The 27,928-nt window shown below is 46.7% G+C and overlaps 15 protein-coding genes across 15 annotated transcripts; 8 read left to right on the plus strand and 7 right to left on the minus strand.

The window, feature by feature from the left end:
• Positions 1–269: 269 nt before the first annotated feature.
• Positions 270–1,601, minus strand: BKA55DRAFT_585447 (uncharacterized protein). The gene is made up of 3 exons (XM_046194451.1): positions 1,285–1,601; positions 858–1,198; positions 270–807 (listed from the first exon to the last, which is right to left on the minus strand). Exons 2-3 carry the CDS (start codon positions 1,165–1,167, stop codon positions 422–424), a joined length of 696 nt encoding a protein of 231 aa, XP_046041769.1. The 5' UTR covers positions 1,168–1,198; positions 1,285–1,601; the 3' UTR covers positions 270–421.
• On the plus strand, positions 1,591–2,813 carry BKA55DRAFT_585449 (Alpha/Beta hydrolase protein). The gene has a single exon (XM_046194452.1). The coding sequence runs from the start codon at positions 1,639–1,641 to the stop codon at positions 2,614–2,616; it is 978 nt and encodes a 325-aa protein (XP_046041770.1). The 5' UTR covers positions 1,591–1,638; the 3' UTR covers positions 2,617–2,813.
• Positions 2,814–3,115: 302 nt separating this feature from the next.
• On the plus strand, positions 3,116–3,460 carry BKA55DRAFT_546546 (thioredoxin-like protein; the record flags this gene model as incomplete). Its single annotated transcript, XM_046190930.1, has 1 exon — positions 3,116–3,460. One exon carries the CDS (start codon positions 3,116–3,118, stop codon positions 3,458–3,460), a length of 345 nt encoding a protein of 114 aa, XP_046041771.1.
• Positions 3,461–3,997: 537 nt separating this feature from the next.
• On the minus strand, positions 3,998–4,819 carry BKA55DRAFT_599795 (uncharacterized protein; the record flags this gene model as incomplete). The annotated part of the gene is made up of 3 exons (XM_046196442.1): positions 3,998–4,339; positions 4,409–4,675; positions 4,778–4,819. 3 exons carry the CDS (start codon positions 4,817–4,819, stop codon positions 3,998–4,000), a joined length of 651 nt encoding a protein of 216 aa, XP_046041772.1.
• A 670-nt stretch (positions 4,820–5,489) lies between these two features.
• Positions 5,490–6,196, plus strand: BKA55DRAFT_599796 (uncharacterized protein; the record flags this gene model as incomplete). The annotated part of the gene is made up of 3 exons (XM_046196443.1): positions 5,490–5,726; positions 5,776–5,986; positions 6,099–6,196. 3 exons carry the CDS (start codon positions 5,490–5,492, stop codon positions 6,194–6,196), a joined length of 546 nt encoding a protein of 181 aa, XP_046041773.1.
• A 636-nt stretch (positions 6,197–6,832) lies between these two features.
• BKA55DRAFT_546549 (FAD binding domain-containing protein) lies at positions 6,833–8,464 on the plus strand (the record flags this gene model as incomplete). The annotated part of the gene is made up of 1 exon (XM_046190931.1): positions 6,833–8,464. The coding sequence occupies one exon, from the start codon at positions 6,833–6,835 to the stop codon at positions 8,462–8,464; it is 1,632 nt and encodes a 543-aa protein (XP_046041774.1).
• A 153-nt stretch (positions 8,465–8,617) lies between these two features.
• BKA55DRAFT_656590 (uncharacterized protein) lies at positions 8,618–9,301 on the minus strand. Its single transcript, XM_046197459.1, has 2 exons — positions 8,992–9,301; positions 8,618–8,944 (listed from the first exon to the last, which is right to left on the minus strand). Exons 1-2 carry the CDS (start codon positions 9,203–9,205, stop codon positions 8,736–8,738), a joined length of 423 nt encoding a protein of 140 aa, XP_046041775.1. The 5' UTR covers positions 9,206–9,301; the 3' UTR covers positions 8,618–8,735.
• Positions 9,302–10,452: 1,151 nt separating this feature from the next.
• On the plus strand, positions 10,453–13,532 carry BKA55DRAFT_627820 (uncharacterized protein; the record flags this gene model as incomplete). The annotated part of the gene is made up of 5 exons (XM_046196885.1): positions 10,453–10,673; positions 10,725–11,024; positions 11,075–11,878; positions 11,933–13,059; positions 13,372–13,532. Coding segments are annotated over exons 1-5 (2,502 nt in total), but the record flags the coding sequence as incomplete, so codon positions are not given.
• A 922-nt stretch (positions 13,533–14,454) lies between these two features.
• Positions 14,455–16,057, minus strand: BKA55DRAFT_656594 (ribonuclease H-like domain-containing protein). The gene has a single exon (XM_046197460.1). It carries the CDS (start codon positions 16,002–16,004, stop codon positions 14,799–14,801), a length of 1,206 nt encoding a protein of 401 aa, XP_046041777.1. The 5' UTR covers positions 16,005–16,057; the 3' UTR covers positions 14,455–14,798.
• A 589-nt stretch (positions 16,058–16,646) lies between these two features.
• Positions 16,647–19,411, plus strand: BKA55DRAFT_585460 (uncharacterized protein). The gene is made up of 4 exons (XM_046194453.1): positions 16,647–17,910; positions 17,963–18,553; positions 18,608–18,927; positions 18,980–19,411. The coding sequence occupies exons 1-4, from the start codon at positions 16,940–16,942 to the stop codon at positions 19,144–19,146; spliced, it is 2,049 nt and encodes a 682-aa protein (XP_046041778.1). The 5' UTR covers positions 16,647–16,939; the 3' UTR covers positions 19,147–19,411.
• On the minus strand, positions 19,412–21,066 carry BKA55DRAFT_744163 (uncharacterized protein). The gene is made up of 2 exons (XM_046201586.1): positions 20,671–21,066; positions 19,412–20,614 (listed from the first exon to the last, which is right to left on the minus strand). The coding sequence occupies exons 1-2, from the start codon at positions 20,990–20,992 to the stop codon at positions 19,530–19,532; spliced, it is 1,407 nt and encodes a 468-aa protein (XP_046041779.1). The 5' UTR covers positions 20,993–21,066; the 3' UTR covers positions 19,412–19,529.
• A 489-nt stretch (positions 21,067–21,555) lies between these two features.
• Positions 21,556–23,830, plus strand: BKA55DRAFT_599802 (uncharacterized protein; the record flags this gene model as incomplete). Its single annotated transcript, XM_046196444.1, has 3 exons — positions 21,556–21,645; positions 21,675–22,489; positions 22,951–23,830. 3 exons carry the CDS (start codon positions 21,556–21,558, stop codon positions 23,828–23,830), a joined length of 1,785 nt encoding a protein of 594 aa, XP_046041780.1.
• A 155-nt stretch (positions 23,831–23,985) lies between these two features.
• On the minus strand, positions 23,986–25,038 carry BKA55DRAFT_599803 (ankyrin repeat-containing domain protein; the record flags this gene model as incomplete). The annotated part of the gene is made up of 1 exon (XM_046196445.1): positions 23,986–25,038. The coding sequence occupies one exon, from the start codon at positions 25,036–25,038 to the stop codon at positions 23,986–23,988; it is 1,053 nt and encodes a 350-aa protein (XP_046041781.1).
• Positions 25,039–25,251: 213 nt separating this feature from the next.
• On the minus strand, positions 25,252–26,345 carry BKA55DRAFT_585467 (grpb/dephospho-CoA kinase). Its single transcript, XM_046194454.1, has one exon. The coding sequence runs from the start codon at positions 26,085–26,087 to the stop codon at positions 25,485–25,487; it is 603 nt and encodes a 200-aa protein (XP_046041782.1). The 5' UTR covers positions 26,088–26,345; the 3' UTR covers positions 25,252–25,484.
• Positions 26,336–27,778, plus strand: BKA55DRAFT_255752 (kinase-like domain-containing protein). Its single transcript, XM_046185396.1, has 2 exons — positions 26,336–26,417; positions 26,468–27,778. The coding sequence occupies exon 2, from the start codon at positions 26,592–26,594 to the stop codon at positions 27,678–27,680; it is 1,089 nt and encodes a 362-aa protein (XP_046041783.1). The 5' UTR covers positions 26,336–26,417; positions 26,468–26,591; the 3' UTR covers positions 27,681–27,778.
• The last annotated feature ends 150 nt before the right edge of the window (positions 27,779–27,928 follow it).

Genomic DNA, 27,928 nt, shown 5'->3' on the forward strand with positions numbered 1-27,928 from the left:
GCTCGCTTGTCTGTCTCGCTCGCTTATCGTATACGTTATCTTATATTTTTTACTAATTAGGCAAAGTTATTTTATATTATTGAATTTATTTAAATATTACTAAGATAGGTTCACTATTAAATTTAAAAAATTATTAGTATTTCTTAGGATAGTAACCCTTAGAATTTCTTAGTAATCCTAATATAACCTAATAACTTCTCTTAAGTATATATATATTTATTTGGCACTAGCCAGAACTTAGCTTACTAGCTATTAATAAAACATGTTTACCTAATTACAGCCTTGTTTTAGGAGCTCCTACTTCTATTATAAGATTATTCTACTACTTCTCTCCGTTCTCGACAGCTGATAGTCTATATAGACTAGCAATATAGAGAACAAACGACACCATTTTCATTGTATTTCAACTTTCTAAATCTGATCAATCCCTAACCATCACCATACCACCTTTCCAATCATGCAGCCCTTCAACCTCCACCTTCGTCGCCTCAACAAACCCATATCTCGCATAAAGCTTCTCCAGACCAGCCAGACTAACAAGCCAAGCCGCCGAGTCCTCTTCATCTACCTTCTGTAGTCCATCCTCCAGCAACTTCTTGCCAAGGCCCTCTCCTTGCAGAACAGGATCGACGCCCAGCAGAGAAAGGTAGTGCGCTTTTTGTCTTGGTGGCGTATTAAGCACATGCGGTTCCACAGCTGAAAATGCATGCTCAAAGGTTTCCATGTTTTTCTTGTCAAGACCCTGAACTGGGAAGAGATAATCTTGAAGGTCGATGAAAGTGTTGACGACTGAGCCCAGCCAGAATACTGATAAGTCAGTATAAATGTTCAAAAGACGCTGGAGATACGAGACTTACAAGGGGAGAGAAGTTTTTGGATAAGTGATATAGGTTGAACTGGTCGTTTCCACCACGATAGGCCCACGGGATGATCATGCTTATCAACCACGACAGTCAGCGAATACCCAGGCGTCCAATACCGACGCTGAAATCTTCGACAAGACCAGGTATAGAAAGACAAAGGATCCCGTCTCCGCGTAGGGAAAAAGAAGTCAATCAGTGGCTCATTGCCAAACGATGCAGCATAGATCCGTGTTGTGGCTGGAACATCAAAGAAGGTTCCCGGCCGGATGCGGTATTTCGGAGCGGGGCCTGAAGATTCAGACATGATGGTTTGATGCTGCCTGGTAAGACTTTCTCTTCGAGGGTTAGTGATGGAGGACCGAGATCCTGATGAGGGAAAACAGTGTGGCCTGCTCGATATTGGGCAGCATGGAATTGTTACCTAGTTCTCTGTTTCCGAGGCCGGGATGACTCAACTCAACCCCACGGCATCAAGAGTCGGCACTGATCCGACTAGCTTGATATGTGCTCCACTCCGTTTGACAGATCATCAGACTTTGCGCCGAAGCGGTCGAGCCGTGTACCATTGAGAAGTCAAGTATATACATGACGTATTTCATTAATAGCAGGTCATTTAACTGTTCGTCTAGCCATTAAGCAGCTGGCATGGAAGGATCTCGGAAGGATCATGGTGAGCTCGGTGTTCTAGACCGGTATCATAGCTCGCTTACCAATCTCCACTTGGCCTCATAAAACCCGCATAGCCATACAACTCAGTCTCGGTCCACGCATCAAAATGTCCAAAAATACAAAAGACCTTGTCCTACCGCGCCCAGGGGCGACTTGCACGTCTCAGCCGCCAGTTGCGGGACCTACCGAGGCTGCGTTCGTCGAAACATTCGGCGCTCTACTGCCAGCCGCTCAATTCCTTCAGACTCCCCGCGGAAAGGCTGCTTATTATGAAATCACCCCTTCATCATCCATCGATGGTCCAGCCGCAATCGATAGAGTGCTGTTCATCCATGGTGTTCAGACTCCGGCGCTAGGCATGCTCCCCCTCGCCCGCGCTCTTCAGAAATCGTTCCCGGCTGCGCATATGGTTTTGATCGATCTCTGGGGCCACGGACTGAGCGATACACCTGTTGTTCCGCACGAGGCATCACTATTCCATCAGCTGATTGACGACCTACTGGATCGCTTGAACTGGCCGTCTGTTCATCTTGTCGGCTTCTCTTTCGGCGGTGCTACTACTGTCAGCTACGTTGTCTCCAGGCCCTCACGCGTCAAGAGCTTCACTCTTGTCGCGCCTGCTGGTCTTTTACAATTATCCATGTTCACGTCCGAAGAGCAAGCTTGCCTTCAAGGAGACGACGGAGCTGCTGCAAAGAAATGTGTCTTGAACATTCTCGAAGGCGGTGACCTCGTCGTACCAGCAGATTGGAAGCAAAGAGTCGCCAACGGTGAAGTCGTCGCTGAAGCAGTACGCGAGTGGCAGATGCGCGAACATCCTGGACATACTGCCTCTGTCGTTGCGATTTTCAGAGACGGTGGTGTTATGGACTCGCATGCTCACTTTGATAAGGCGGCCAAGGTGGGAATTCCATCACTCGCTGTGCTTGGAGAGCTGGATGACTTGTGCAGCAAGGAACAGCTCAATGAGCACGGATTTGAGAATGTTTTCATTGTTCCAAAGGCTGTGCATAGTGTTGTGAGGGATCAGGCTGAGCATGTTGCTAGTCTCATCGGTGATTTCTGGAAGAAACTAGAGAATTAATAAACGAAAACAGAGGTAGTAGTTCGTCAGAATGAAATTGGAGCATCTCTCTGTACTTCCAGGATCCATGGCACTTGCCTTCGCTATTGAAATCACTGTATAATTAGACATCGTTGGAATGCATTACGTTGAGGCAGCACGATAATGGACTCCGGCGAAGTCATGGATCTAGATCCCAAACTCATGCCACTTTGAAGCCTCCTCGCCAATAGTGCCATTTATAATTTACCTACCCTACCAGCCACTTGGTAATGCCATGCCGATAACTAGTATGCATGACACCATTCCAGTTGAAGGCCGTAATGGTGTCAAAAGTGCAGCGCTTTAGTGTCGAATTGGATAATAAAGTATCTCCTCTGCAGACATCTCCCATCTTGCCGGATATCAATGGCTTCCGAAGCCACTTATAAGCTGTAACTCTCTCGTGCCCAATACTTGTGTCAAAGTGCCCCAACTCATCTTTATTGTCTCTCAATCCTGGCCAAGTCACAATTTCATAATGCCCGTCACCGAGACCAAAAGTCTAGGCGAATACGAAGAACTCATCAAGAAGTTCAGAATCGTCATAATAAACGCATGTGTGTCATGGGCCGGCCCTTGCAAGACCATTAGCCCTATCTACGACAAACTCTCCAACCAAATTCCCTACAATCCGAAATATTTTGTCCTCGCTAAACTCGATATCGATGAAGTACCCGATCTAGCTGAGAAGCTTGATGTCCCAGGTGTTCCGTTTTTCATGGCGTATGAGGATAGAAAGAGGAAGGATAATGTCTTGATGCCGAGCCCTAGCTCACTTCAGAAATTCCTTATTTCGTGGTCTGACAAGGCGGCGGGAGTATGAGCCGGAACAGCAGGCAGAGAAGAAGTGATTTCGCACTTTGAAGGATATGTTATGAGAAAGAAGGAAGTTGAAGCTTGGGAGTTATCTAATCTTGGGAGGAGAGGCACTTCTCACTAGATCGTTGCATCAGAATCCCTCAGCCTTGGAGTCATTGACGTTGATTTAAAAACTTATGATAACCTGGTACAACTTTAAGGGATTCTATGACATTTGAATGCAGAATAAATGCCAGTGTTATGTTTATTATCCATAGAACATTTATTCTCTGTTTACGGCTATGCATTCGGTTAACCAAGTTGAGATTACCGACACCTTATCTTATGGCCTGGCATTAGAAATAGCCGTACTAAGACCAATCGCGATCAAGCAAGTCGCCAACGTCAAAAGCACACAGACGAGTACACGATCCGCCATGCCACGAAGTTGACAGCCCGTCTTCCGAACGCTTCATTTACGAATTCTTAGCAAAAGCCTCAAAAGTTCAAACGTGCAAAATTAACCTGAGACTCTAATTCTAACCCCACAGGGATAAAAACTTCAGCTCTCCACCAGCTGAAGAACCGCATCAACCGTCTCCTCAGCCGCCGTAGCAAAAAACGCATGGCTCGCCTTCTCAACTGTAACTTTCCTGTCGATCGCCCCTACAGCCGCATACACCTCCTGTCCCGCCGGGGGCACAACACGATCAGCCCCACAGATAACATAGCCCGCCTTTCCCTTGTAATTCTCATCTGTGAGTGGAGAATAAGAAATCGGCGTGTTCATGCTATTCAAGGCTTGATCTTTCAGCAGAGAGATGTAATACTCTGCTTCTGTGTCGACAATGTCGTGATACATTGTTTCTTTTGCCCCTGTGAATTTGACCCAGCCTGCTGTCTCCTGGGATTTCAGAGTTTGTTAGCTGTGGGGTGCCCTGCAGCACAGAGGCGGGGATGTTGATTTACGTACGTTGTAGTCAACCCATGGAGGAAGATTCTTTGCGTCTGTGCCCATCATGTCCAACGTTGTTTTTCCTTCAACGGGTGTAACAGCTGAAACGTATATCAGGGCAATTACACCACCTTTCTTACCCACTCGTTCCCGCTCTTTCTTGCTCAAGCCTTGGACAGCCTGTGAACCATACATTCCACCATAAGAATGCATTAACACAACGACATCCTTGCCATCCTCGACAAGAGGGAGTAGAAGTTTCGTCCGCAATGACTCAGCGTCATCCTGACAAGTGGCATTTGCGTCATGTAACCCAGGTGCATTTTAACTGGCGAATTGGTATCCCTTTTGCGTGAAGATTTTCTTTATGGGCTCGAATGACTCGACGGTATGCCATGCACCGGGTACAGTCAAGATAGTTGGAGACATGTTGAAAAAGCAAAAAGATGAGTGATGATGCAACCGCACAGATGATGTGTGGGTGGCGCAACGCAGATTTATAGTCACTCGTTCAAGAATCAATAGATCGAGTTCCGTTTCGTACGCGTGCCAATAATTAGCCTCAACTTTACGAAACCGCGCTCTGGCAGAGACGCCGAGACTCATGCAATTTCAGGGTCATTCCACAAATAGTATACCGAATTCAACTTCACCACGGAGTCATGTACCCCACGGTGCCCTAGTTTTGCACCGACTCATGCCAATCTTGATACCCAATTGAATTGGGAAACACCCCCGAAGATCAATCTAAACTGGCTATTCCATATCAACTCCAAGTGCCATCTAGTTAAACTTTTATCTTTTTTCAACGGCTTCTTCCCATGGGCTAGCAGTATGGCGGCTTCAGGAGGTAATGTTACCTACGATGAGGCTTTTCTCAATGAGAGTCGACAGAATGAGATTTATGCGACGCACATTGCGTTTTTTGTTTTCATGATGATCATTGTGCCGTGCCGGTTCTTTTCATCGAGGTTGACAAAGAAGACGCTGTCTTGGGATGATTGGCTTGCGTGTTTCGCCGCGGTAAGTCGTCTGTCTCCAAAACTGACGTACCTAACCATTTTGGCAATTTAATACCGTGACAGTATTTATCACAAGTATGCTCTGGCTTCGATTTGGCCTCGGGAGGCATCTTGCGTGGGTTATGCAGGACGACCCGAAGAACATTGAAAACTTCTTCAAGGCCATCATCACCAATGAGATCATGTACACGACGGCTTTGGCTTGTGCGAGATTATCACTTGTAGCGTTTTTCTACCATATTTTTGGTGTCTCGAGTATGCGATATTTCCTTCATGGATTTGTCTTCTTCATAATTGCATGGGCCATCTCAACGGTAAAGCTCACAACCAAAAAGTCTCGTAGACAGCGCTGACAGGGTATAGTATGTTCCTTCAATCCGGACGTGTTGGCCTATTTCCAGCTTCTGGGATGGCACGAACCAGAATTGCATCGACCTCTCCAAATTCTATGTCGGAGTCGCGATTGGTGGGATTATCACTGACATTGGTCTGATGGTCGTTCCGTTGCCCTATATCTGGGCTTCGAAGGTGCCCTTGTACCACAAGATCTTGATCGCGATCATGCTCGTCTTTGGTAGTTTTTAAGTAGCCCCTTGCCCATATTTACTATGCCCGTACTAATCAACGAAGTGCTTGGTTTGTCACCATCATCCGCCTCACCAAAGCCATCACTGTTGATCTGACAGATCCGACTTGGGGAACTGTTGATTGGATGATTTGGACCGGGATGGGAGTCTACGGGTATGCACCATTCGCTCACGTCTCTCACACCTCAAGATTCTGACTGGTCAGTGCTGTGATCTGCTGCTGCCTCCCAACAATGCGACCCCTCGTCAAGTTTGTCTGGAAGAAGCTCGGCTTGAAGCAATTGAGTTCAACCGGGAATACCGATCGCTCAAAACCTGCATCGAATGGAACTAGCATGTGGGGAAACAAGTCTCGTCAAAATTCGAGACATTTAACAGATGGTGTTCTCGCGTCGAATACAGATGAAGTGGAGTTAACGAAGCATGCTTACTATGAGCTGCATTCGGATGATGTTCATGGGCGGTCGCAGGATTCGATTGCGGTGCATCAGCTAGTTTGAGTTGTAACTAAGTCTCGAACATCAAAGATAATATTGGTAGACAGGACAAAAGTTTAATATAAGAATAAGTTTTGAGCGATTAGCTTTTTTATGCGAAATCTGGGGTTCCCGAGACCGGACTGTCTAGATCCCGAGAAGTGGGACACCGGTCCCGAACCACCTGCGCCGTCCCGTCCCTAGCCCGATCTCATCGTCGGACCCGAATGCTGTCTATTCGGGGCTTTCTCAGCAGTTGTGTAAGCAACGTGATCAGAACTATATATGGCCAAGTCTCGCCATTCAAGTGCGGCTCATTCTTCCAATCCCTACCAATTTACCTTCTCTACATACACCATGGCAACAACACAAGAAACATCAGTCGTAATCGTCGGAGGTAGCCTCGTCGGCCTCTCAACAGCCCTCTTCCTCTCCCATCTCAACATCCCCACTATTCTCATTGAGCGTCATCGCGGTAGCTCTCTCCACCCTCGCGCAATTGGCTACACAGCCCGAACAATTGAACTTTTCCGTACCGTTGGCGTTGAGTCAAAACTCAAAGGTATCCAATGGTCCGGCGGTCCTCCTCGTCGTATCGTTGTTGAGAGTCTCGCTGGAAAGTGGGCGAAAGAGCAAGGATGGACGCAAAAGCCTAAAGGAGGACCGCCTGTTTCATTTGCGGAGTACTCGCCTACTGAAGGTGTTGCTATCGCCCAGGACGTCATTGAGCCTGTTTTGAGAGATCGCGCGAGGGAGCTTGGCGCGGATCTGAGACTGGGCTTTACCGTTACGGGGTGGAGCCAGAATGATAATGGTGTCACAGTCGATGCTACTGGAAGTGACGGTGACGACATTCGTATTAAAGCTCGATACATGGTCGCATGCGATGGCAACCGAAGCTGTATTCGAGAAAGTCTCGGCATTCAACGTCATGGCGTTGGTCTCCTTCGCAAGCTCCAGAGCATCATGTTCAGATGCGAGCCCCTTCAACATTTTCTCAACCACGGTTACAGCCAATTCCAGATCGAAGGTCGTGAGGATGGTTTCGAGGCTTTCATGACGACTTATGGTGGCGGGCGATGGATGCTAGCTTGGAACCAAGAGGTCGACGACCCTGAAGCTGTTCTTGATGAAGCGACCCAGCATGGCATGATCCGCAAAGCTTCTGGTGTACAGGATCTGCGCGATAGGGATATTGAACTCATTACCACGGGGAAATGGGATATCGGAGGTCTTATTGCGGACAAATTCTCCTCTGGTCGTGTCTTTCTTGCCGGCGATGCAGCTCATGCTCTGCCTCCGAACCGTGGTGGTTACGGCGCAAACACCGGTATTGCCGACGCGCACAATCTTGCCTGGAAGCTCGCATCAGTTCTACGTGGAGAATCCTTACCAGAGCTTCTTGATACATATGATATTGAAAGACGACCTGTTGCGGATGTCCGACATGATCAGATCTTTGCGAGAGAAGATTACAAACGATACGTGGTAGGCAAGGAGTGGCCTGGAAAGAATGTTGAAATTATGGACGATGTCGCGATGGAGTTTGGCTATTTCTACAACTCAAAGAGTATCATCGGTGGTCCAGATGGATCTGTCCCTGTGAAGAGGCCAGATGAGTGGAACGGCCAGCCAGGCACAAGAGCACCTCATGTCGCTCTTCAGGGAGAACATACTTCAACTCTAGACTTCTTCGGGACATCCTGGGTCGTTATATCAAAGGATGAGAGCTGGTCGCTGCTTGTCGCAGAGGTAGAAAAAGGGACAGACGTAAAGATCGCGTTTGTGCACATGGGAGGCGATGTTGCCGAGAAGAATGATGGGAGCTTCAACAAGCTGTTTGGGTTGGAGGATACCGGCGCTTCGTTGGTTCGACCAGATGGCTTTGTTGCTTGGAGAGCGAAGGAATGGCCGGCTGAAGCACAGAAGGAGTTGACGCAGGCGTTGGTTCAGGTTATGTTGCCGCCAAAGCATACGAATGAGCTGTAGTGAAGGCCCCTCTAGAAACCAGCGGCTTTAATACCAAAGTGGTTCTTTTCCCATCTCGCTGCCAACCGACTGGGATTGACATTTTCACTACTTCGGAAGCTCAACGACGGCTTGGAGGTACCAAAGACACAAGGACAATTGCTCATTCAGCAGTTTTGTAGGCAATAAATAGTAATTGAACATGCACGGCCACTACCCGAGCCGCTAGCGACCACCAGCCAAAGTGCATAGATACATACAATCGCTACATATATATCCCAACCATCACACTCTAATTAAAGGGCCAGCACCAGTAGATAACGTTAACGGTCCAGCCATCCACAGTGTACAATACCCAAGGTTTACCACTGGGCCCAGTACCCTTATAGCAGTTATAGGTATGGAACCCGTTGGAGCCCGTACCAGACCAAGCATTAGCCTGCTTGCCACCCGCATCCGCAAAGATGTTTGACGTGAAGGACACCCCACTGCCAAAGGTACCTGATTCTAGTTAATATTCTGCTTTCGGAAGCTTAAAATAAACTTACCCTTTACAGCTCGACCCTCCCAGATGATGTTGCTTCCGTGGACGACGTCGACGTAATCATCGGGACGGGACCCTCCGGTTGCTTCGTGGCCGTCGGCATAGTATGCCATTCCGCTGGAGATCTCGTTGCCTTTGTAAGAGTTTACGAGGTAGACTGTGTCGCGGGCGGCGGCAGCCCCAACAAGGGTAGCGGTGAGAAAAGAGGTGATCTTCATGGTAATGGTGATGGTTGAGTTGGATACTCTGATTTCTATTGACCAAAACACCACATATTTATATAATGCGAGAATGCATGTTTTCGCAAAAAGGTTGAAGTTATGAACCAATAAAGGCTGGAGCGTCAGCTTAGTACATGATATCCATATTCCATGCAACTTTGTTCCGTTTACCCGATTACCATGCTGACATCAGCGGCTTTTCATTCAATGCACTGTTACCATTTTAATATCAGCGGCCTTCGCTGGATGGAGAAGCTGCTCCGCTGAGCTGCTGATGGGCTGCAAGATCTTTTGCTATTAGTCGGCCGACCCTAGCATCACTGCAACTTCTACGCTGCAAGTAATACAGATCTAACAGAGTACGGTAACAATTTGCGAGGCTCGGGCCGCCTTTTCGGAACAGTTAGTTCCTGGCTTGCCGGATTAGGCATGACTCATGTAGTGATTGGTGGTCTTTTGCACCATCTCTATGCTCTTGCAATTGCAAGATTGACAACGAAGGAAGCGCCTGACTCTATGCTCCCGCGATACTTATTTTCTCATTCAATTTCGGCGAACGCAATTGGAGGGACTACAAGTAAATGTTCGTAATTGGATACACTGGTGTAGGTCAAGTTCATGGCGGTGTACCTAACTACGATGTCCGTCGAATGTTGATGCAATTAGTGGATGGCTCGCTATGATGGTGGTAAGACGCGCTAGGTGCCAAATGCACCACGAAAGGACAATTCAAGACCTACACCACAAATAAAGGTGGCTAATATAGGTTATATGCATAAATCCCTTTGATTCTTGTTTGGAATAACTGTTTCTATTAATTGCTTATGCTTATGATATGAATTTACGGATTAGGTATTATCCATCAAAGCATGTTGACTACCCTGTAGCTATCCTGCCACCAAGCCTCACTAAGCAATCCACTTCTTCATCAATCACTATTAACATCGGCAGTTTTCCCACTCTTGATAGGGTTTCAATAACGATTGCGATCTTCATTGGGTATTCAAGTGGCTATAAGGCGATCGATACCAAGCGCAAGAGACATTGACATAAATTCTATATGAGCATTAACTTATAAGACTGTTAGCTGGTAAGATTAGTAGAATCTGCCTTGCAGCCTGACATGGGTCTCAGATGCAGGACAGTTTTCAACCTCGAGGACGCCACATTGCTGCCTAAGATATGTGCATATGCATTTTAGGCATTAAATATCCTGCTACTACCTTTTAAAAAGCAAACTACACCTAGAACTTTTTAAGAGAATCACAGAAGGTGCAAAGTGTTTTCCATCTAAGCACTAAGGGATATGAAAACTGAGCCTGGACTTTCTTATCATTTAAGCCTTTAACGATACAATGAATGTCGGGGTCGGTGTAGGCGATTTTATAAAAATCCTAGAGCTTGTTATTAAAGCCCGGAAGAGATTTGTGGATGCTCCTCGCCAGTATGATGCAATATCAAAAGAGTAAGTCAATTTCGCTCTTCTTCACGTACAACATACTCACTGGACTGGAAGTCTCAGGAACTTTTCCATCGTCATCCAAGATATGAACATCCTTTTATCGGGATGGAAACCTGCGATCAAGGAGCGAGAAAAACTCCAAACAATCAGTGACGACTCTATCTGTCTTTTGAATGATCTTCTCGCGAGACTTGACAAGTATCGAGAAATTGGAACTAGCAGTAAGAGCATGGCACAGCGTGCGAAGAAAGCCTGGAAAAGATTGAACTGGGACCAGGACGACGTTCAAGACTTTCGAGGACGGTTGTCGCTCAATCTTGACCTACTCAATTCTATTGAGAGGCAGCTATATAGGTATTTACAGCATTCTCTCTACGAAGTCTGATGGGCTGAAGCGATCGTAGTCAAAGGTCCTCCGGGATGGAACAAGAAATCCATTATGTCACCGGGCGAGTAAATCAGCAGCAGCGATCTGAGATCCTCAATTGGTTTGGAACTTGTGACCATGGATCACGACAAAGCTCCTTATTTGACCAACACGAAGAAGGAACTTGTGAATGGTTTCTCGCTTCTGGCGAGTTCCAGGAATGGATCAAAACTAAAGACGGGATGTTATTCTGTCCAGGCCTTCCAGGAGTAGGGAAGACAGTCCTAGTCTCCATTGTGATCCAGCATCTTCTAAACCTCTTCGACGATGACAATAGCACTGGCATAGCTTATCACTACTGCGACTTCAGGCACCAAGACCACGAAACTGTCAATCTTATTCTCTCAAGTATCCTCAAGCAGCTTGTCCAGTGTTTGGGCTCTGTACCAGACGCAATGAGCACTTTATACAGCAAGCACAAGGACAAGGACACGCGACCTTCGCTCAGAGAAATTACAAGTACATTGAAGACTGTGGCGTGTCTGAGTTCTCGAACTTTTATAGTTATTGACGGTCTTGATGAGTGTCTTGTGTGGAGGGACCTTATGGCTCAGCTCAGAGACTTGCAGGGAGTGAATATCTTGGCGACCTCTCGGGCTATCCCTGAGATTGCCAACGACAGACGGTTGAAAGGGAGCAGGGTACTAGAAGTACAGGCCAGAGATACCGATGTTCGTAAATACCTCGATAGGAACATGACGAAGCTTGGTATATTCGCCAGGCACGATGAGCAGCTTCAGGGGGATATCTGCAAAGCGATCTTAAGAGCGAGCGGAGGGATGTAAGTTTATTCAATCTTTCCTTGCGGCCACTATTGGAAGCTAAAATACCATAGGTTCCTTCTTGCTCGCCTACATCTCGACTCTCTAGCAAGTAAAATGTCTGTCAAGAGGCTCAGGGACGCACTCACCACCTTGCCCACTGGTGTATCAGCATACGATGAAGCCTATCAGGATGCAATGAAAAGAATAGAGAGGCAGCACCCAGAACGAACAGCAGTCGCTAAAGATGTTCTGGCATGGCTTACATTTGCAAAAAGACCACTCAACATCGAAGAGCTCCGAACAGCGGTTATTGTCCAGGAAACAGATTCAGATATTGATGCGGACAGATTAATGGACATCGAAGACATGGTCTCTGTCTGTGCGGGCTTGGTGGCGATAGATGAGCAGAACGACAGGGTTACTCTAATTCATTACACGACGGGAGATTACTTGAAGCGGACATGGGCAAACTGGCACCCGAATGCAGACACTGTAATTGCGACGTCATGCTTTACCTATCTTTTGTTCCCTGTCTTTGACATCGAGTTCTCAGAGATGGACGAATATCTACAACGTCAAAAATCTGGGAGACAGGTTTATCCGCTGCTGGACTACTCGCTGGACCACGGTGCGCTGCATGCCCACCTCGCTGTTACCAAGCCCCCCTCCGTCGCTAGGTTTCTATCTTCAGATTCAAGAGTTACCAAGAACTGGCTACTACTGAAAGCAAAGTATGGGGAAAATCAAGGAGAAGATACTGCTGAATGGCTCATAGAGCAAGGCGTGTGCACCGATGTACGGGATTCGGAAGGGAGAACCCCTTTGCATTATGCTGTGCTTAACGGCTGGGTACGATGTGTTCAGCTTTTGCTGAAAAGAGGAGCTATTGTGGACTCAGATGTCGAGAACATGACTCCTTTGCACTACACAGTCAAGACTGGTAACGAAGCGATTGCCCGAACCTTCCTCAGCGCCGGAATGGCAGTAGATACGTCAGTGGCGAGACAGACACACATACCCACTTATCAAGAGGACAAAGTGGTGTATGTTACAAGAGATAGTGAGCACATTCTTGTCCGAAAACCCTGCACAGAGCAAGGCTTAACTCCCTTACACCTTGCTGCCTTAACCGGGAGCCAAAAGATGACGAAGTTCCTTCTGGATCATGGAGCGAACTCAAACTTTCCTTCGGACAGTGGTGAGACACCGCTGCATTTAGCACTGAGGCGGGATTTGTATGGGCCTAGATGGCCCGGTATTGTGGACTTCTGGAACTATCCAGATAACCGCGTGGAATGTGTTCTTGACTATATCGAAGCAGATGAGGAGGACGAATATTGCTCAATCCAGGATTGGATCCAGAAAGAAAGGTCGGTGATTATTGACCTACTTTTGGAGAGTCCCGAGACCGATGTTAACGCCCAAGACATCTTTGGCGTTTCTTCTTTGCATATTGCGGCCCGCAGCAAGGACTTATCTGAGTCCGTGACCCAAAAGCTCATCGATAAAGGTGCCAATATCTCGTTGCGCACAAAAGAGAACAGGACGCCGTTACATTTCGCCGTTGTTAACGAGAACACGGATGTTGTTTCCATTCTTCTTAAGCTTGGGGCAGATCCCATGGCTGAGGATGTCGACGGACTTAATGCTTTGCATTATGCGGCACAGAAAGGCCACTTACAAATACTGCAGGAGGTATTAAGAAGCATCCCGGGCTTCTTAGCCGAAACATTCTTGGAATCAAAAGATAAATATGGACAGAATGTGCTTCATCATCTGTTGAGCAACGATGGTCCTGTTGACATTGCTGTCGCCAGACATCTCTTGGGACAATTCAATGGCATCAACAGCCTCGACAACAGAGGTATGTCACCGATTGCCGTGTATCTCAGTTCTTTTGTCCTCGGTGCGTACCAGGATGACCAAGAACTACTGGATCTTCTGTTCAACTACGGAGCAGACCCCGATTTCAAGACCGCAGAAAGGTTGAATCTAGCGCATCTAACCGCTAGTTCGCATCGATGCTCTGTGGGTGTACTCCAAACATTAGCAAGTTGGGGTGTAAACCTAAGGTCTATGGATGAACAAGGTCGGACTGCTCTCCATCATAGTTCCATAAAGGGAACCCTAGTGGAGGACGTACTACACTTTCTTTGCCAAGATACGCAATTGCCTGTGGACCTTCGTGATGTACACGGGAATACAGCGTTGGATTATGCCATTGAGATGAGACAGAAGGATCATGGCCCAAACCTTTTCGAACCAGACCGATGGGTTAGGGCGGAGGGGCTACTTCGTGGTGTAAAAAAGGAGGCATAGCTTGGAAATCTACATCTCCCTGGCGCAGAGACTTCCTCACCGTCCCATTTAGAACAGAGGCAGTTACTTAATTGAAAGATTTATATAACCTGGATAGAAAGCCTCTTTGTGGGCATGAAATGGCTATTTGCCTCTCAGGCTCGTTTTCGCGGGCTTGATCTTGTCGGAGGCTTGTAAATTCGGGTGTTTAGGTATACCATCGCACTAATACTTTTAAACGTTAGAGAAAAACTCTATTTGAACAACACATCGATCCCAGGAAATTAAACGATAAGAGCTTCTAAAAGTAAAGAATATCCGTCAACTGAAACTTATTACATAGAAGGTGACGTTTTCTTGGACCTTGTAGCACATGCATACTCCCTGGTCTGCAGAAGCAAAATGCGAAGCCGCCATGAATCATTTTTAGTCTGCATAAATTGAAATTCATTGGCAATCACCTCGCCCTTTTGACTGCGCCATCTAATCGCACCGAGTGAACCCAAGGCTGTTGTCTTTACTTTCGTTGGCAAACATCATCACCCATCACGATTAAGTACCAAAGAACTATACCACGCCTTGTAAACAGAATCGAATTTCAGTAGTTGGATCTGGGGCAAAATTGCTCATCTCGTAATGCTAATCAGAAGAGGGAGGAGACTTTGGCCACGTATCCCAGTCTACTACATCCTCCCATCGAAGGATCTCATCATCATCGTCACCATAATCATGATAATACCCCTCATCGTCGCGAGCAGGCGCTTGGTAATACACATTCCTTCTGTTATTTCGCCTGCGCTCCACCTGTTTCGCCTTTTCAGTATTGTACTTCTTGCGTGCCCTCTTTGCCCATTGCTTCAACTTGTCAGGGTGGCATATGCACCACAACGCAACCTCTCGTGCTGCCATAGCGTCTTCCAACGCATCGTGAGGGTTGGAACCCTGTCGGATACGTAATTTCAACAGATCTGCACAAAGGGATTGTAGACTCCATCGACGACCGAAACTAGCATCTGCTCCAAACACCGCTTCTGCTGTAAGAATAGCAGTATCAAAAACCTTTCCATGTGACACCCGTAGCCTTTTTAAATCTTGCTGGAGAGATTGTCCAACTATTACTGTTTCTGTGTTGATATGCTTAAATAGCTCTTGTCGTATTGCTTCCCAACCATAAAGGACTTGTCCTTGGGATGCAGCTATTGATAGTGTTGCCGGCCGTATGCCATGGATGTTGGTGCGCCATTCAATTATGGGCTCCCGAGGTTTAACAAGAGTTTTGATTAAAACTTGGCCAGTGAAGAAGTCGATGACGCAGATGGATATGATTTCGCTATCACCGTTTCTGACCCCTGCCATTTCGCAGTCAAGAGCGACGGCCTTTCTTTTCGGTTCGAGAGAGCTTGGACAAGAAGCCATAATGGTTTGTTTCGTGATATCGGCTTGTCCCCCGTTCTCGCGATTGTCTTGGCCCAAAATGTAGCCCTCCTTTCTGAGGCGCTCCGAAGAATGGCATTTGAGAATGAGACGAGTGTAAATAACTGCCATGTCGAGTAGCGGGAATCTTCTGTAGTTCCGGTCTTTGAAGTGAAATTGCTGTAGAATTTGAGGCGTCGAGGCGTTTAGCCTTTGATTTTGAAATGCCATAGCCTCCGGCAACTTCCCATGTTTTGACTTGTTATGCTGGGCCAAGGCTTCTGTGCTACAAAACCACCTGATACAGTGCTCGCAACACTGATCGCTTTGATGATCTGCATCTAAACAATGATTCGCAAATTGGGAATGAGTTTTGAAAGAAATGGAACAGATTTTACAGCGTCGCTTGCTATTTTGGTCGACCTTTGCCATTGCAAAAGCGTTTGAGAGAAAAAAGCCGAATGAAGTGAAAGAGGAGAAGTTAGAGATAACACAAGTCATTTCTATACGAGCCATCTGCATCTTAGATCTCAGTGTATGGCCGTTTACCCCGCTTGGTAGGCCTCCTGCATTAATGATGTGTTGGCAACGCGCATACAAAGTGGTGGCCGGATAAAACATACATAGAGCTAATAAATATCTCAAAGCAGTAAAAGGGAACTTAAATTTGTTCTATTTAAGATTGTCACTTGGCGTTTATGTATTCAGTGAATATAAGAATGTATACTAAACCGGGGTTTCTAGAGGGATCAGGCTAATAAACCTTTGCCAAGTTGCCAAGCCATAGTTCCTGTGTAGTAATACAAATCAGACTCTTGTTGGCTTGAATGACTGACTGATAAGTATCTATATAAAATCTAATAGTTTATAGACACCTCCTGTAGTATGTATTAAGTTTAGTAGCAGACTGGCTCTAAGAAGTAAATATAAATTAAGCATTATTTAATAAGTTAGGCTATTAGATACGTACCGCTTATTAATATAATAAGGCATATTAAATTATATAAAAAAAAAATTTATTTCTGGATAACTGTTATCTGGTGCGGGGTTTGAAAAGCCTCCTCAAAGCTCAACCAACAAGCTTCCGCTATATACGTCTTACCAATCTTCTTTTTTCCAAGGGCCCGCTATACATGCAGGAGGCCAGCCTCTCTGCCATTTGTTGAGGTTAATTGGCTGTAATGGCCTCAATATAGGACTTGCGTACCAGCACATTTGAAACAGGACTTCACTTTCGTCAGTGGCGTTTGACAACTGATATCGGTCTCCTCTCGATTATAAGAAGGGGGTTCTCCCCTCATATATGTTCCTACAACCAAAACCTCCAGTCTTCCATATCCCGCGGATCACTTTATGTCATCTTAGATATGTCATCCTTGCGACGAGTTCAATCAGACATTCATGTTAGGCAAAAACAGCTACCGCATCCTATCCATGCCATGGCCAAGCACATTCCAAAGCTCTCGGAGCTTCCATGGTTTGGACGCAATGATGCCATCCCAGAATCAAGTATATCTGGAGAGTGCATGGATGGTAGTCTAACGAACAACGTCGAGCAAATGCATCAGCAAATCGAATACTTGCAAGGCACTATAAACGATCTTTTAGACGAAAACAAAACTCTCAAGACTCAACTATCCAAAAAGATTGAAGAATTAATATCCCTACGACAGAGGATTTGCGTTATGAATATTGACATACAAACAACCCTCAATGAAAAGAGGATACTAACAACAGAGGTTGACAAGCTGCGAGGGCAGATTGCCGACCCCCCGCTACACATGCTCGAAACAACACGAAGAGGCATCATCATTAGCAAACTACTATCTAGATCACAGTCCATCTATGAGAGTTTCAGCGCAATGCAAGATGAGGGGCCACTCTATTCCAAAATTGAGAGTGCGGACACTGATGTAAAGAGTCCTTTGGACAGTATACTCAGTGCTGAAGAGGCTCGAAGACTGTTTCGTTCCTTTCAAAATTGGTTTGACGAGAAAGATCTGGATTTGATATCACTGCGGCGCTGCGCAGTGTGTCATAAGATGAGGTTTGAACAAACCACGCCCAATAATTCACACCCTCTAGTCAACGAATTTTTGACAAGTCCTCAACGGCCTACTACCTGTACTACTCCTGTCTGCTCGGTTTGCTATGTGGAATCTGTTTGCAAGTCTATACAAGAATCAGGTGAAAGCTGGTGGGAAATGTTAGGGCCTACAATCCTGATATCCTGTCCATGCGGTCGCTGTTCGGCTAATATCGCTATCGGGGATCGTGGGACTTTACAGAAACTACTTAGACTCGCGAGAGTCCAAGATGCGGAAGCAAAATTGAGAATGTAGGTATATCCAAGGGGACCTGACTTCAAATCACTAAGCTTTCTCGTATAGATACGATACAGCACAGCACCTTGTGTCAATACTTGACAGCCTTGATCCGCAGCCAACTTTAGAAGCACGTCAAGTAGCGAAGCGCCTGCATCAGCACCTAGTATCGAATGGTGTTATGAAACCACTATTTGATCTGGGGATCTCAGAGCTATATACTCTTGAAAAGGGTAGACCAAATGATGTGAAATACAAACTTGTCCAGCTCCTCGAAATAAATGGCACCGATGGGGTATTGCGTGTCCCTATCTTTACACGACTTCTGCAACTAGAACAGTCTCCGGTTGAATGCTCGATCTGCACTGAACCTATACATGATCTCACTAACAGAACCTTGAATATATGGGATACTATCTGCAGTGGATACTGTGGGGACTGGAAGTGGAAGGTTCTGCCTTTCCCTCGCAAGCTTGAACAGAAGTGCTCTCATACTGTCGAGTTCTGCACAGAGTGCTTGCGGAACTATATGGAAGCCCAGCTTGATCAACATGGAAGAGCTGGATGTCATCTTCTTAGTTGCCCTTCTTTCGATTGCGGTCGGCGACTTGAATACGATGAGGTGAAGCTATACGCGCGGCAAGACACTTTTTCGAAGTAAGTACCATTTCTAGCCGGTATTGGCATAAGCAAATTCTAACAAGCCGAAAGATACGATGAGTACTTGACACTAGAGGCGTTGAGCAAGTTACCTTCTTTTCGATGGTGTCTTGCTGAGAATTGTTCTTATGGTCAGATATATGACCTGATCGAGAGCAACCATGTCTCATGCGAGGAATGTGGCTACGAGATGTGCTTTGAGCACCAGGTGAAATGGCATGATAATTTGACCTGCGAGGAGTTTGATAGTATGGGGGAGAATGGGGACCCTCGGTTCCGAGAGACGAGAGACTGGGTCGATGCCAACACCAAGCAGTGCCCTTCATGCGGAATCAATGCACAGAAAGGTCCGGGTTGCTTTCACATGACCTGTAAGTCACATCACCATGAATCGCACTGTGTTTGTTCTGACTTCAATTATAGGTACACTATGTCGCCATGAGTTCTGCTGGGAGTGTCTGGCGAGCTGGAAGGATATCGTCCCGAGATCGGGACAGTACAATCAATCAGCTCATCGAGATGGCTGTTATTTCAGGTCCAGTGGCCAGCGACCTACAGAGGTTACCGGGGAATCTATTCCTGTAAGGTAACAAGAAACGTAAATATTAAGTATCAATTACTTGGACCTAAATACACTAATTCTTTATACCTCAAAGGGTTATCCAATGTTGTCTACTAGCTGAAGGTCTTTTCGGCATCAGGGGTATAGCTATGACTGGCCTGACGTTACTGACATTTGCACTTCAATATAAGCAACACTGTAATCGGTATTAGACAAAAGGTCCGTTCAATGTTCAATTAGAGAAAATCTGAACCTATGAAGATGAGATTGCAGAATAGAATATCATATCCAACTGTGCTCTCCCTGTTTGCTTGACTTGCATTCCTTTCTTTTCTTAGGTACCTTATCTAAGGTCTTAGTCAATCTTATTTATTAATACTTACTTCAACATCCGAAGTTTATTTGTACTTTTCAACACTGACGTCCTATATCGCCCCTTCGAACTTGTAGGTGCCTCAGGCTTCTCTCTCCCGGTTCATCGTGGATCCTTTCAATCCACGGAAGCTCACTAATGATTCCTCGCGCAGTTTCCCAAGACAAGTCGGGCTCAACAATAGATGTCCATACTGAAGATGATATCGAGCTCGACGTGTCGATAGTAGAGATATGTCCCATCAGCATAAGCCAGAGAAGCAATGGCTTGTGGGAATCTTGTTTTTGTTTCATAAGCATATAGCACTCCTCAAGCTGTGAGGTAAATATTGGTAGGTGAGGTTTTCGGACCGGACTACGCGAGAGTGTGGATAAGAAGGCAAGCATGCCAAGTCGCAGAGCTTCGGATACGACAGGGAGATGACGGTCTCCAAGGCCAAGCAAGTGAGTTTGACTCGTGCTAACCTGAGACTGGAAATCTGCCCAATTGAGAAGGTTTTGAGCTTTGGGGACTTGACACTGATTCGCATGATTTGATAACGCTTGCAATGTCTGATAGCAGCTCATCAACGTGGGATGTACCATCAACCAGGGCAGCATACTTGACGGACTGATGACGCAAACAGGTTGCTGTGGGTTTGGGTAGTTGAAAGGAAAGTACAATGGCCGACCGGTGGCCAACGACATCCTGAGATCGACCTGCTGGATCTTGAACATTAGTTTGGAGTCTATTGGCGCTGGCTGTGTCTCACGCAGTTCCAATAATCTCCTCAGTCCGTCAAGGTGAGTTCCAACAGCATCAAAATCTTGAAATGACTCAGCGGCAAAAAGCAAGATCAGTATGACAAGAATGGTGGAGTAGGATTGTTGGGTGGAAGTGTTATGAAGGTTGTTGTTCAATGACGAGAGGATGGTGCAGAGTAATCGCTGCGACCGAAGGGATAGCGTATTTCCGGAACATAGATCGTCCACGGCATGTATTGCCAGGAATATCGACTCTAGTAAAGTCTTGTTGTCGTTCAATAATGTCAAGTCGTTGGTCATTCTGTGTCCTTGAGCGTGTGTGGTCTCAAGGTATATCTCAAGTGGATATGCCGCATCGAGTAAGGCATTATACTTCACAGCTGCAATTATGTATTAGTAACGATGTATCCGTACACGGAACAGCTTTCATGCATACCTGACCGCAACACAGCAGATGGCAAGCGTGAAGAGTCAAAGCCAAGCTCATCAGTTCGAACCTGCAATGACTTCACAACGGTTCCGCAGTAACCACTCCGGGAGAAAGGTGAGTCAGGTCTCTGTGTAATGATACTCTCTTCGCCTCTTCGAATTTCAAGGATTTCTTCTTGATTCTTTCGAGCTCTCCGCTTGGAGCGGCGTGAGTCTTGGCGTACGTTGACGCCTTTCATGCACCGACTCCGAATCGAGGCTCGGCTGCCGGGCTCAAGTGGATGCCCATGACCATCAACTGTCAGAAACGTATACTCAGTGGCCGCCATCGTTTGATTACCGATAATAAATGAGAGTGATGCTGACCGACCCGAAAAAGGGTCTCAATCTGGCCCAAATCTCGCATCCGCTAAGCCTCAATCCTTCGCCCTGGGGCTCCACCACCTTGACCAGACTGATACCTCAATTAGGCTAAGCGTAATTACCGGAACCTGTTGACCCGTCTCCGATGCATTCGGACTTTAGAATGCTCCGAGCTAGCATTTTGTGTACTAACCGCTTTGAGACATCAATCTGGTTGTTTGTCAAGGTCGATACGAAAACCACGGAGGATTATGCGAGGGACTGCCAACAAAAAAAGAGCTAACGGACAAGTCCGGTAACGCGCGTTAATGAAAGGCGTTTTAGATGCGAAGACCACATCGTTATCCCAGTTGGGATATAGTTCATGTCGATATTGACAGAGTAGTGCGGTATGCAGAGAACTGGTAGAGATTTTGACTCATAAAAATATCATATAAAAGAACGCTTTTCCTCACTAACGGTATTTGCAAAGAATTTCAGCACTACTTGAACCTCGTTACTTATCAAATAAATTTTGTGACCTTTCAATATGGCTAAGGATATATCTCCCTTCCAAAGTGCATCCTCTAAAATGCCTGCACTTACCCTATCGCCTGGTCAACTTTTCATCCAATCTCAAGTCTGCACCAAACCACAATATCCCCCAAGGATCTCGACCTCTCCGGCCAAACAGTTATTATAACTGGCGCCAATAATGGTATCGGCTTCACATGTGCCAAACTCCTCCTCCAGAATAGGTTAAGCCATCTCATCATTGCGGTGCGTTCTGAAGACAAGGGCAACGCTGCTGCTGAGAAACTCCATCGTTCATCAGATTCGAATAATCCCCAGATTGACGTCTGGAAGCTGGATATGGGAAGTTACAGCTCGGTTGAAGACTTTGCAAAGCGTTGCGAGACTCTGCCTAGGATTGACTTTGTCATTCTCAACGCTGGTATGGGCGGTACAACCTTTCACATCAATAAGGCAACTGGTCATGAAGAGACTATGCAGGTCAACTTTCTGTCCACAATGTACCTCTCTGTTGTTCTCTTGCCTATGCTCAAGAGCAAGGCCCCAGCGTCGAAAGCAGGGCGTCTCACGATTGTCAGCTCTGGGACGGCCATGCACTGCGAATTGCCCGAGGCCAAAGCAGACCATACCACCACAGCTCTGGACTCAGAAGCCAACTTTGATGGCATGGGGCACTATGCCAAGTCTAAACTTCTCGGTCAACTCTTCATCGACAAACTATCTCAACACATTGACCCAAGTGATGTTATCATCAACCTTGTTGACCCCGGCCTGACTAAGGGCACGGGATTGATGGACAAAAGCTCTGGGCTCATGAAGATCGCCATGGCCATGGGAACTCGGATAGTCGGCCGTACAACGGAACAAGCGGCCTCAGCATACATTGATGCTGCGGTTCTGAAAGGAGAGGAATCTCATGGGTCGTATATCATGGATTGGAAGATTTGCCCGTAAGTACCTCAACACTCCAGAGTTTGGCAGTCGCTAACAACCTGTAGATTTGGCTCATTTTACTACACTGAACAGGGCAAGAGTGTTCAGGATAGAATATGGAGGGAAGTGATGGACGAGTTTACTTTTAGTCATATGGAGGAGATTATAAGTTCTTTCAAGAGGTAATCTCTGAATCGCTCACATAGCAGAGAGAGAGCTACGGGTATTTTCGGTCTCGGGTTCGGAACATCATGCCATGTAAGACGAGTATGGAAAATCTCCCTTCAAGGACAATTATGCGCCGACATAAGCACTAGTCACCTGCGCGCATGAGAGTGGCACAGTATCAACTCTTATCGTTAATCACACCCTTTCTGTACAAATAATGCTGATTTGCTCCTTTCCGTCATATTTGACTGGCCGGCCATACCATAAAACCTGACGTCCTGCTCTCTGTCCCCCGCATCTTGTCTGACAGAGCATCTCCTCATCTCATATTCATCATGAACAAAGTCATATCAGGCTCCAGTGCTCTTGTCGTCGGTGGTACCAGCGGTATCGGCTACGCAATAGCCAAGCGTCTGGCAACATCTCCTCAGTATCAATTCTCAGCAATCACTATTGTCGGTCGGACAAAACCTCAAGTCATGCCAGCTGAGAAAGTCTCCTTTCGCTCTGTCGACGCAACCTCCATGCACGCCTTGAAACAGTTTGCGCAAGAGTTCCGAAGCAACAGCCAGAACAATACTCTTGATTTGCTAGTAATGACGCAGGGAATCATGTCATTCGCCGGACGGACGGAAACATCCGAAGGCATTGACAGAAAGATGGCGTTGCACTACTATGGCCGTCAACTGTTAATCCGAGAGCTGAGTCCAATTTTGAGTAAAGATGCGAAAGTTCTCCTCGTTTTGGACGGACTCAATGGCAATCCTGAGAAGTTGAACTGGGATGATCTCGATCTCAAGGAAACCTTCAGTCTCGCTCACGCAGCGAATCACTGCATCTGCATGAATGACGCCATGGTGCAGCATCACGCTTTCCAAAACGAAAGTACCAAGCAATTTTTCGCGCACGGATATCCGGGAGTCGTAAACACTGCTACGCCGAAGAACTCAGCTTGGTATTTCCGAGCTGTGTCAAAGGTCGCTTCGAGATTGGTTGGTATGCAGCCTGAGCAGTGTGCTGAGAGACAACTTGATGGACTGTATAAAGCTGCTGAAGAGGTTGAAGCAAAAGGCGTATCGTGGGCTTGTTTGGACAATCATGGGAGGGTAATTGAGGGGAAGAAAGAGTGGAGTAAGGAGGAGAGGAGGAAGATTGCTGATCATACCTGGGCTCTTGTTGATCACGCATGAGATATTGACTGCCATGAAGGAAACAGTGCACTAAGAATGCCACAACAGGATATTTTTTTGCTTGATATATCTATGGTCACTAATTATATTATGCTGGAATCATTCTTCGACTTCTACTGAGTGAATAATTGATATCTTGCCGGTCTATTCTAGCCCTACGCTCTCATCTCGCGAAGGACTTTCTCAACCGCCTCACGGCCACAATCAACCACATAGTCCAAAGGTGTCTTTCCAAACTTTGTCTTAGCCTCGATATCCGCTCCTGAATCGATCAAAAACTTTGCCTTCTTGTCTGAATCACGCCCGCTGCCGAGATACGGCGCCGAAGGGTTCCCTGTTATTAGATGCAGAGCCGTCTCACCATCGTTGTTTGTGGCCTTGATGTTGGCTCCACTATCAATTAGAACCTCCAGTGATTCAAAATCCCCGTATGCTGCAGTAATGTGAAGAGCTGTTGCTCCTTCATTGTTTTTCGCTTCAATATCAATCCCGGCTTTAAGCAAGTCTCGTGCAAGCGCAGGTGAACTTTGCGCAGCACGATGCAGAAGTGTATCGCCGCCTTCCCCTTTGAGGTGAATGTCTGCTCCATGTCGAATGAGAAGCTTGACAGATTCTGGTCCGTCGCTTCGTGCATGATGCAGCACTGGATCGCCATTATTGTTCACGGCATTTACATCAGCGCCAGCGTCAAGAAGTAGTTGGACAATGCCAACATGCTCATGGGATGTAGCAATATGCAAAGCCGTGTTTCCGTAGCAGTCCTTGGCCGAAACATCCGCTCCAGCGTCTATGAGAACCTTCGCGATTCGTGTCTCTCCAAACAACGAGACCACGTGCAGAGGCGTTTCTTCATCGATATTGCGACTATCAAAACTTGCCCCAGCCTTCAAGAGCATCTTAGTGATTTTGACATCTCCACCGGCGGCTGTGTTGTGTAGCGGCGTGACCCCATCGTAGCTTGCTGCAGAGACATTGGACCCGGCTTCAATGAATATCTGCACAGCTTTCTCGTCGCCGAACTGAACGGCGTAGTGAAGCGGTGTGAAGTCGCGTGGCGTTTGCGTTGCCGAAACATCAGCGCCGTCGTGTAGAAGGTCTTCTAGTCGTTGGTTGTTTTGGTGAAAAGCTGCTTGATGCAGAGTTGTAATTTCTGCGGGATCGTCGCCTGGGGCGTGGCATGGACAGGTTTGCATTGGTGAGTGAGACATTGTAAACGATAATGAAATATCATGAGAAGTTTAAGAATCGATTTGAGACGTTCGCGACTCAGATAAGCACAGTCTGATAAGTACGTAAATTTCCACTCGGAACTATTCAGGCAGCAGGTCGGTCATTGCCCTTTGGAGCCGTGGACGAAGCTGAGGCTAGCTGAAACCTAGGCTCGAATTGGAAGGTATCACAAGAAGTTCATTGCAAGATCCGTCCAGCATGCTTCAACCAGAGCTTGATCTCGAGGCAATTCAAATTTTATGAATTGTTACGTTTACTGAACAAATGCTTGGAAAGTGGTAGCACTAATTTCTTGAATTGTTCCAAGGTGCTGATAATTGTGATCACCAAAGTTCCCCTTGCAGCCTTTTTGACCTCGCCTAACATTCTATTGTTTTCTCGCCCGCAAGCCGTCATAAGTCCTAGAAAAATACCATGGCATGCTTTACAGGTATCCCAAGTCTTTAAACGCCCTTTGCAGAATCTCATGAATGACTTTCTGCTTCCTACTATTATACCCCATAACATCCTCTCCATTCTCAACACTCGCTTTCGCAGACTCCCTCTTAATATCTTCATACAACTTCCTATCATCATCATTCTTCCTCAGCCAATCTGTGAAGATTTTATGTCTCGCTACCTCCGGGCATCCAGGACCCCAAACATGCAGGTTTGTCGGCACGGGTTCATAGTCGCAAAAGAAGCGATGTCCATGCCATCCTGGCTCTCTTAGGAGAAAATGGAAACCAACGTCTTCAAGAGCTTGGACGTAGGATGCTTCATCATTGTGGTCTTTGACGGTCAAGTCAATGTCGATGATGGCTTTGGCTGGAAGGCCTGGAACGCTTGTTGAGCCGACATGGTTGATTGAGATTGCGGTGTCACCGAGAGCAGACTCGATACGCGCTTTTGCGCGGGCAAAAAGTTCGGGCCATGCTGGATCTGGCTCGACAATAGCGATGGGGTGTTTGTATTTGCGAAATGCAATTCTCTCAATGGGAGCGTCGTCATCGTAGTTTTTCAGCAGCTCTTCAATTGAGGGAGTCATGGTGAGATTTGAGAAGGGAAATAACCGTGTATTCTATTGACGCCTTTCTGTAGTATAGGTATCTAGAAAGAAACAACCGGGGGCTTGGCACGAGATAGCGCAGGTTTTAAATCATGTTGGACGTTCAGATTCACTGCATTAGGTCGGTCTGTTTCCCCGCACCCGGCAAGCCTTCTCTATTTGTCGTGGCTCGGTCCGAAATGACTCACTCGCCGATAAGTTGCCGTGGATCGCTGATACGACTGGCATACGTTATTTATTCCTTGTCATGTCGAAATCGACGCGAAACATTGCAGCTCACAGTTATCGGGTGACACAGTCCCCGCAAAAGTCAGCAAAGACCTGCCCAAAGTAATCCTGGCTTATTACTAACATGTCAGATATGCATTGCTCGCCAAGGATGTCAAAGAACTTTTGCAATTCTTATCTGTCTGGACACATAAGCAACCCCGCTCGTGTCTGGAGTGAAGACGTGTTTATTTGATGTTGTAAACTGCAATAGTCATGGCTTCAAGTGCACACAAAGTGAACGGTATCATACGATCAAATGAGCCGTTGCCGCTCACAGTCGATGAACTTATCACCGCCTGGTTCACCAAGATTTTCGAAAAACCTGTCAAAAACGCCAAAGTCGTTGACACGATCCATGGAACGGCTTCTAAGATCTTGATTGAGTTGACGTTCGAGAATCCTGTTGTTGACAGCGCTATCAGGATCTGCGTCAAAGGCGGATTTAACCCCGACATTCGAGAATCTTTGCCATTCCTTTACGCCATTTACCGGCTCGAAGCGGAGTTCTACTACTATCTCGCCCCGAAGCTCAATATCCCTCTCCCCCTTACTCTGTATGCTGGCACAGATACCGTCAATGGACAAGGTATCGTTGTAATGGCCGACCTCAAAGCTCAAGGCTATACATTTGGCAACCCACTTGAGACATGGCCTGTCCAAAGGACAAGAAAAAGTGTCGAGCAGTTAGCTGCTCTTCATGCTAGTACCTGGGGAGATGCCGGAGATGACATTCCCTCTCTGAGCGAAACTGTTTCAATCAGAGATGCAATCTCGGGTTTGTTGGCGCCGGAAGAATGGGCCAAGAGATTTGCTCTAGATGCGAGACCACCAGTCCCAAAGTTTATGGAGGATCGAGAGCGAATGACCGCGACGTTCAAGGCTCTTTGGGCATCTGATTCCAGTATGAAGTGCATCGTTCACGGAGATGCACATATAGGAAACACCTTTATATCGCCCGCCGGAGAACCTGGCTTTCTTGACTGGCAGGTCATTCACGCTGCATCAGCCTTGTACGATGTTGCTTACTTCATCGCTGGCTCATTATCGATCCAAGATCGCCGCAATCATGAGAGGGATCTCCTCCAAACTTACCTAAGCGCGCTGAACCATGCGGGAGGCCCGGATCGTCAGATCGAGGACGTCTGGGAAGAGTACAGGCGACAAACCTTCCATGGATTCGCATGGGCTCTTGCTGGACCCTTGATGCAAAGCCGCGAGATTGTCGACGCCATGGTGGAACGACACTGCGCGGCGATTGTTGATCACAAGAGTATTGAACTGCTAGAGGGCCGAGAGCTATAAGGGACTATAGGCCATTCACTTCGAAATGTGCCAAGAAATGCTCAGATAGGCATTTCGTAAGTTTCAGAAGACGTAAACGGGAGCTGGAAACTATGATAAATCTTGTAATACGGGCGGTTACTAACTAATTCTGTTGCAGATCGCTTTGATGGACACAATTCTCGATGGTTAAGGAGATGAAATCTGAGACTGTAAGATGTATCTCAAGGCACAGGATACGTCTCGGTTATCAATAATCGTTTGTCACC

The sequence above is a fragment of the Fusarium redolens genome (genome assembly GCF_020744475.1).
Source record: "Fusarium redolens strain MPI-CAGE-AT-0023 chromosome Unknown BKA55scaffold_30, whole genome shotgun sequence".
NCBI classification, from domain to species: Eukaryota; Fungi; Ascomycota; class Sordariomycetes; order Hypocreales; family Nectriaceae; genus Fusarium; species Fusarium redolens.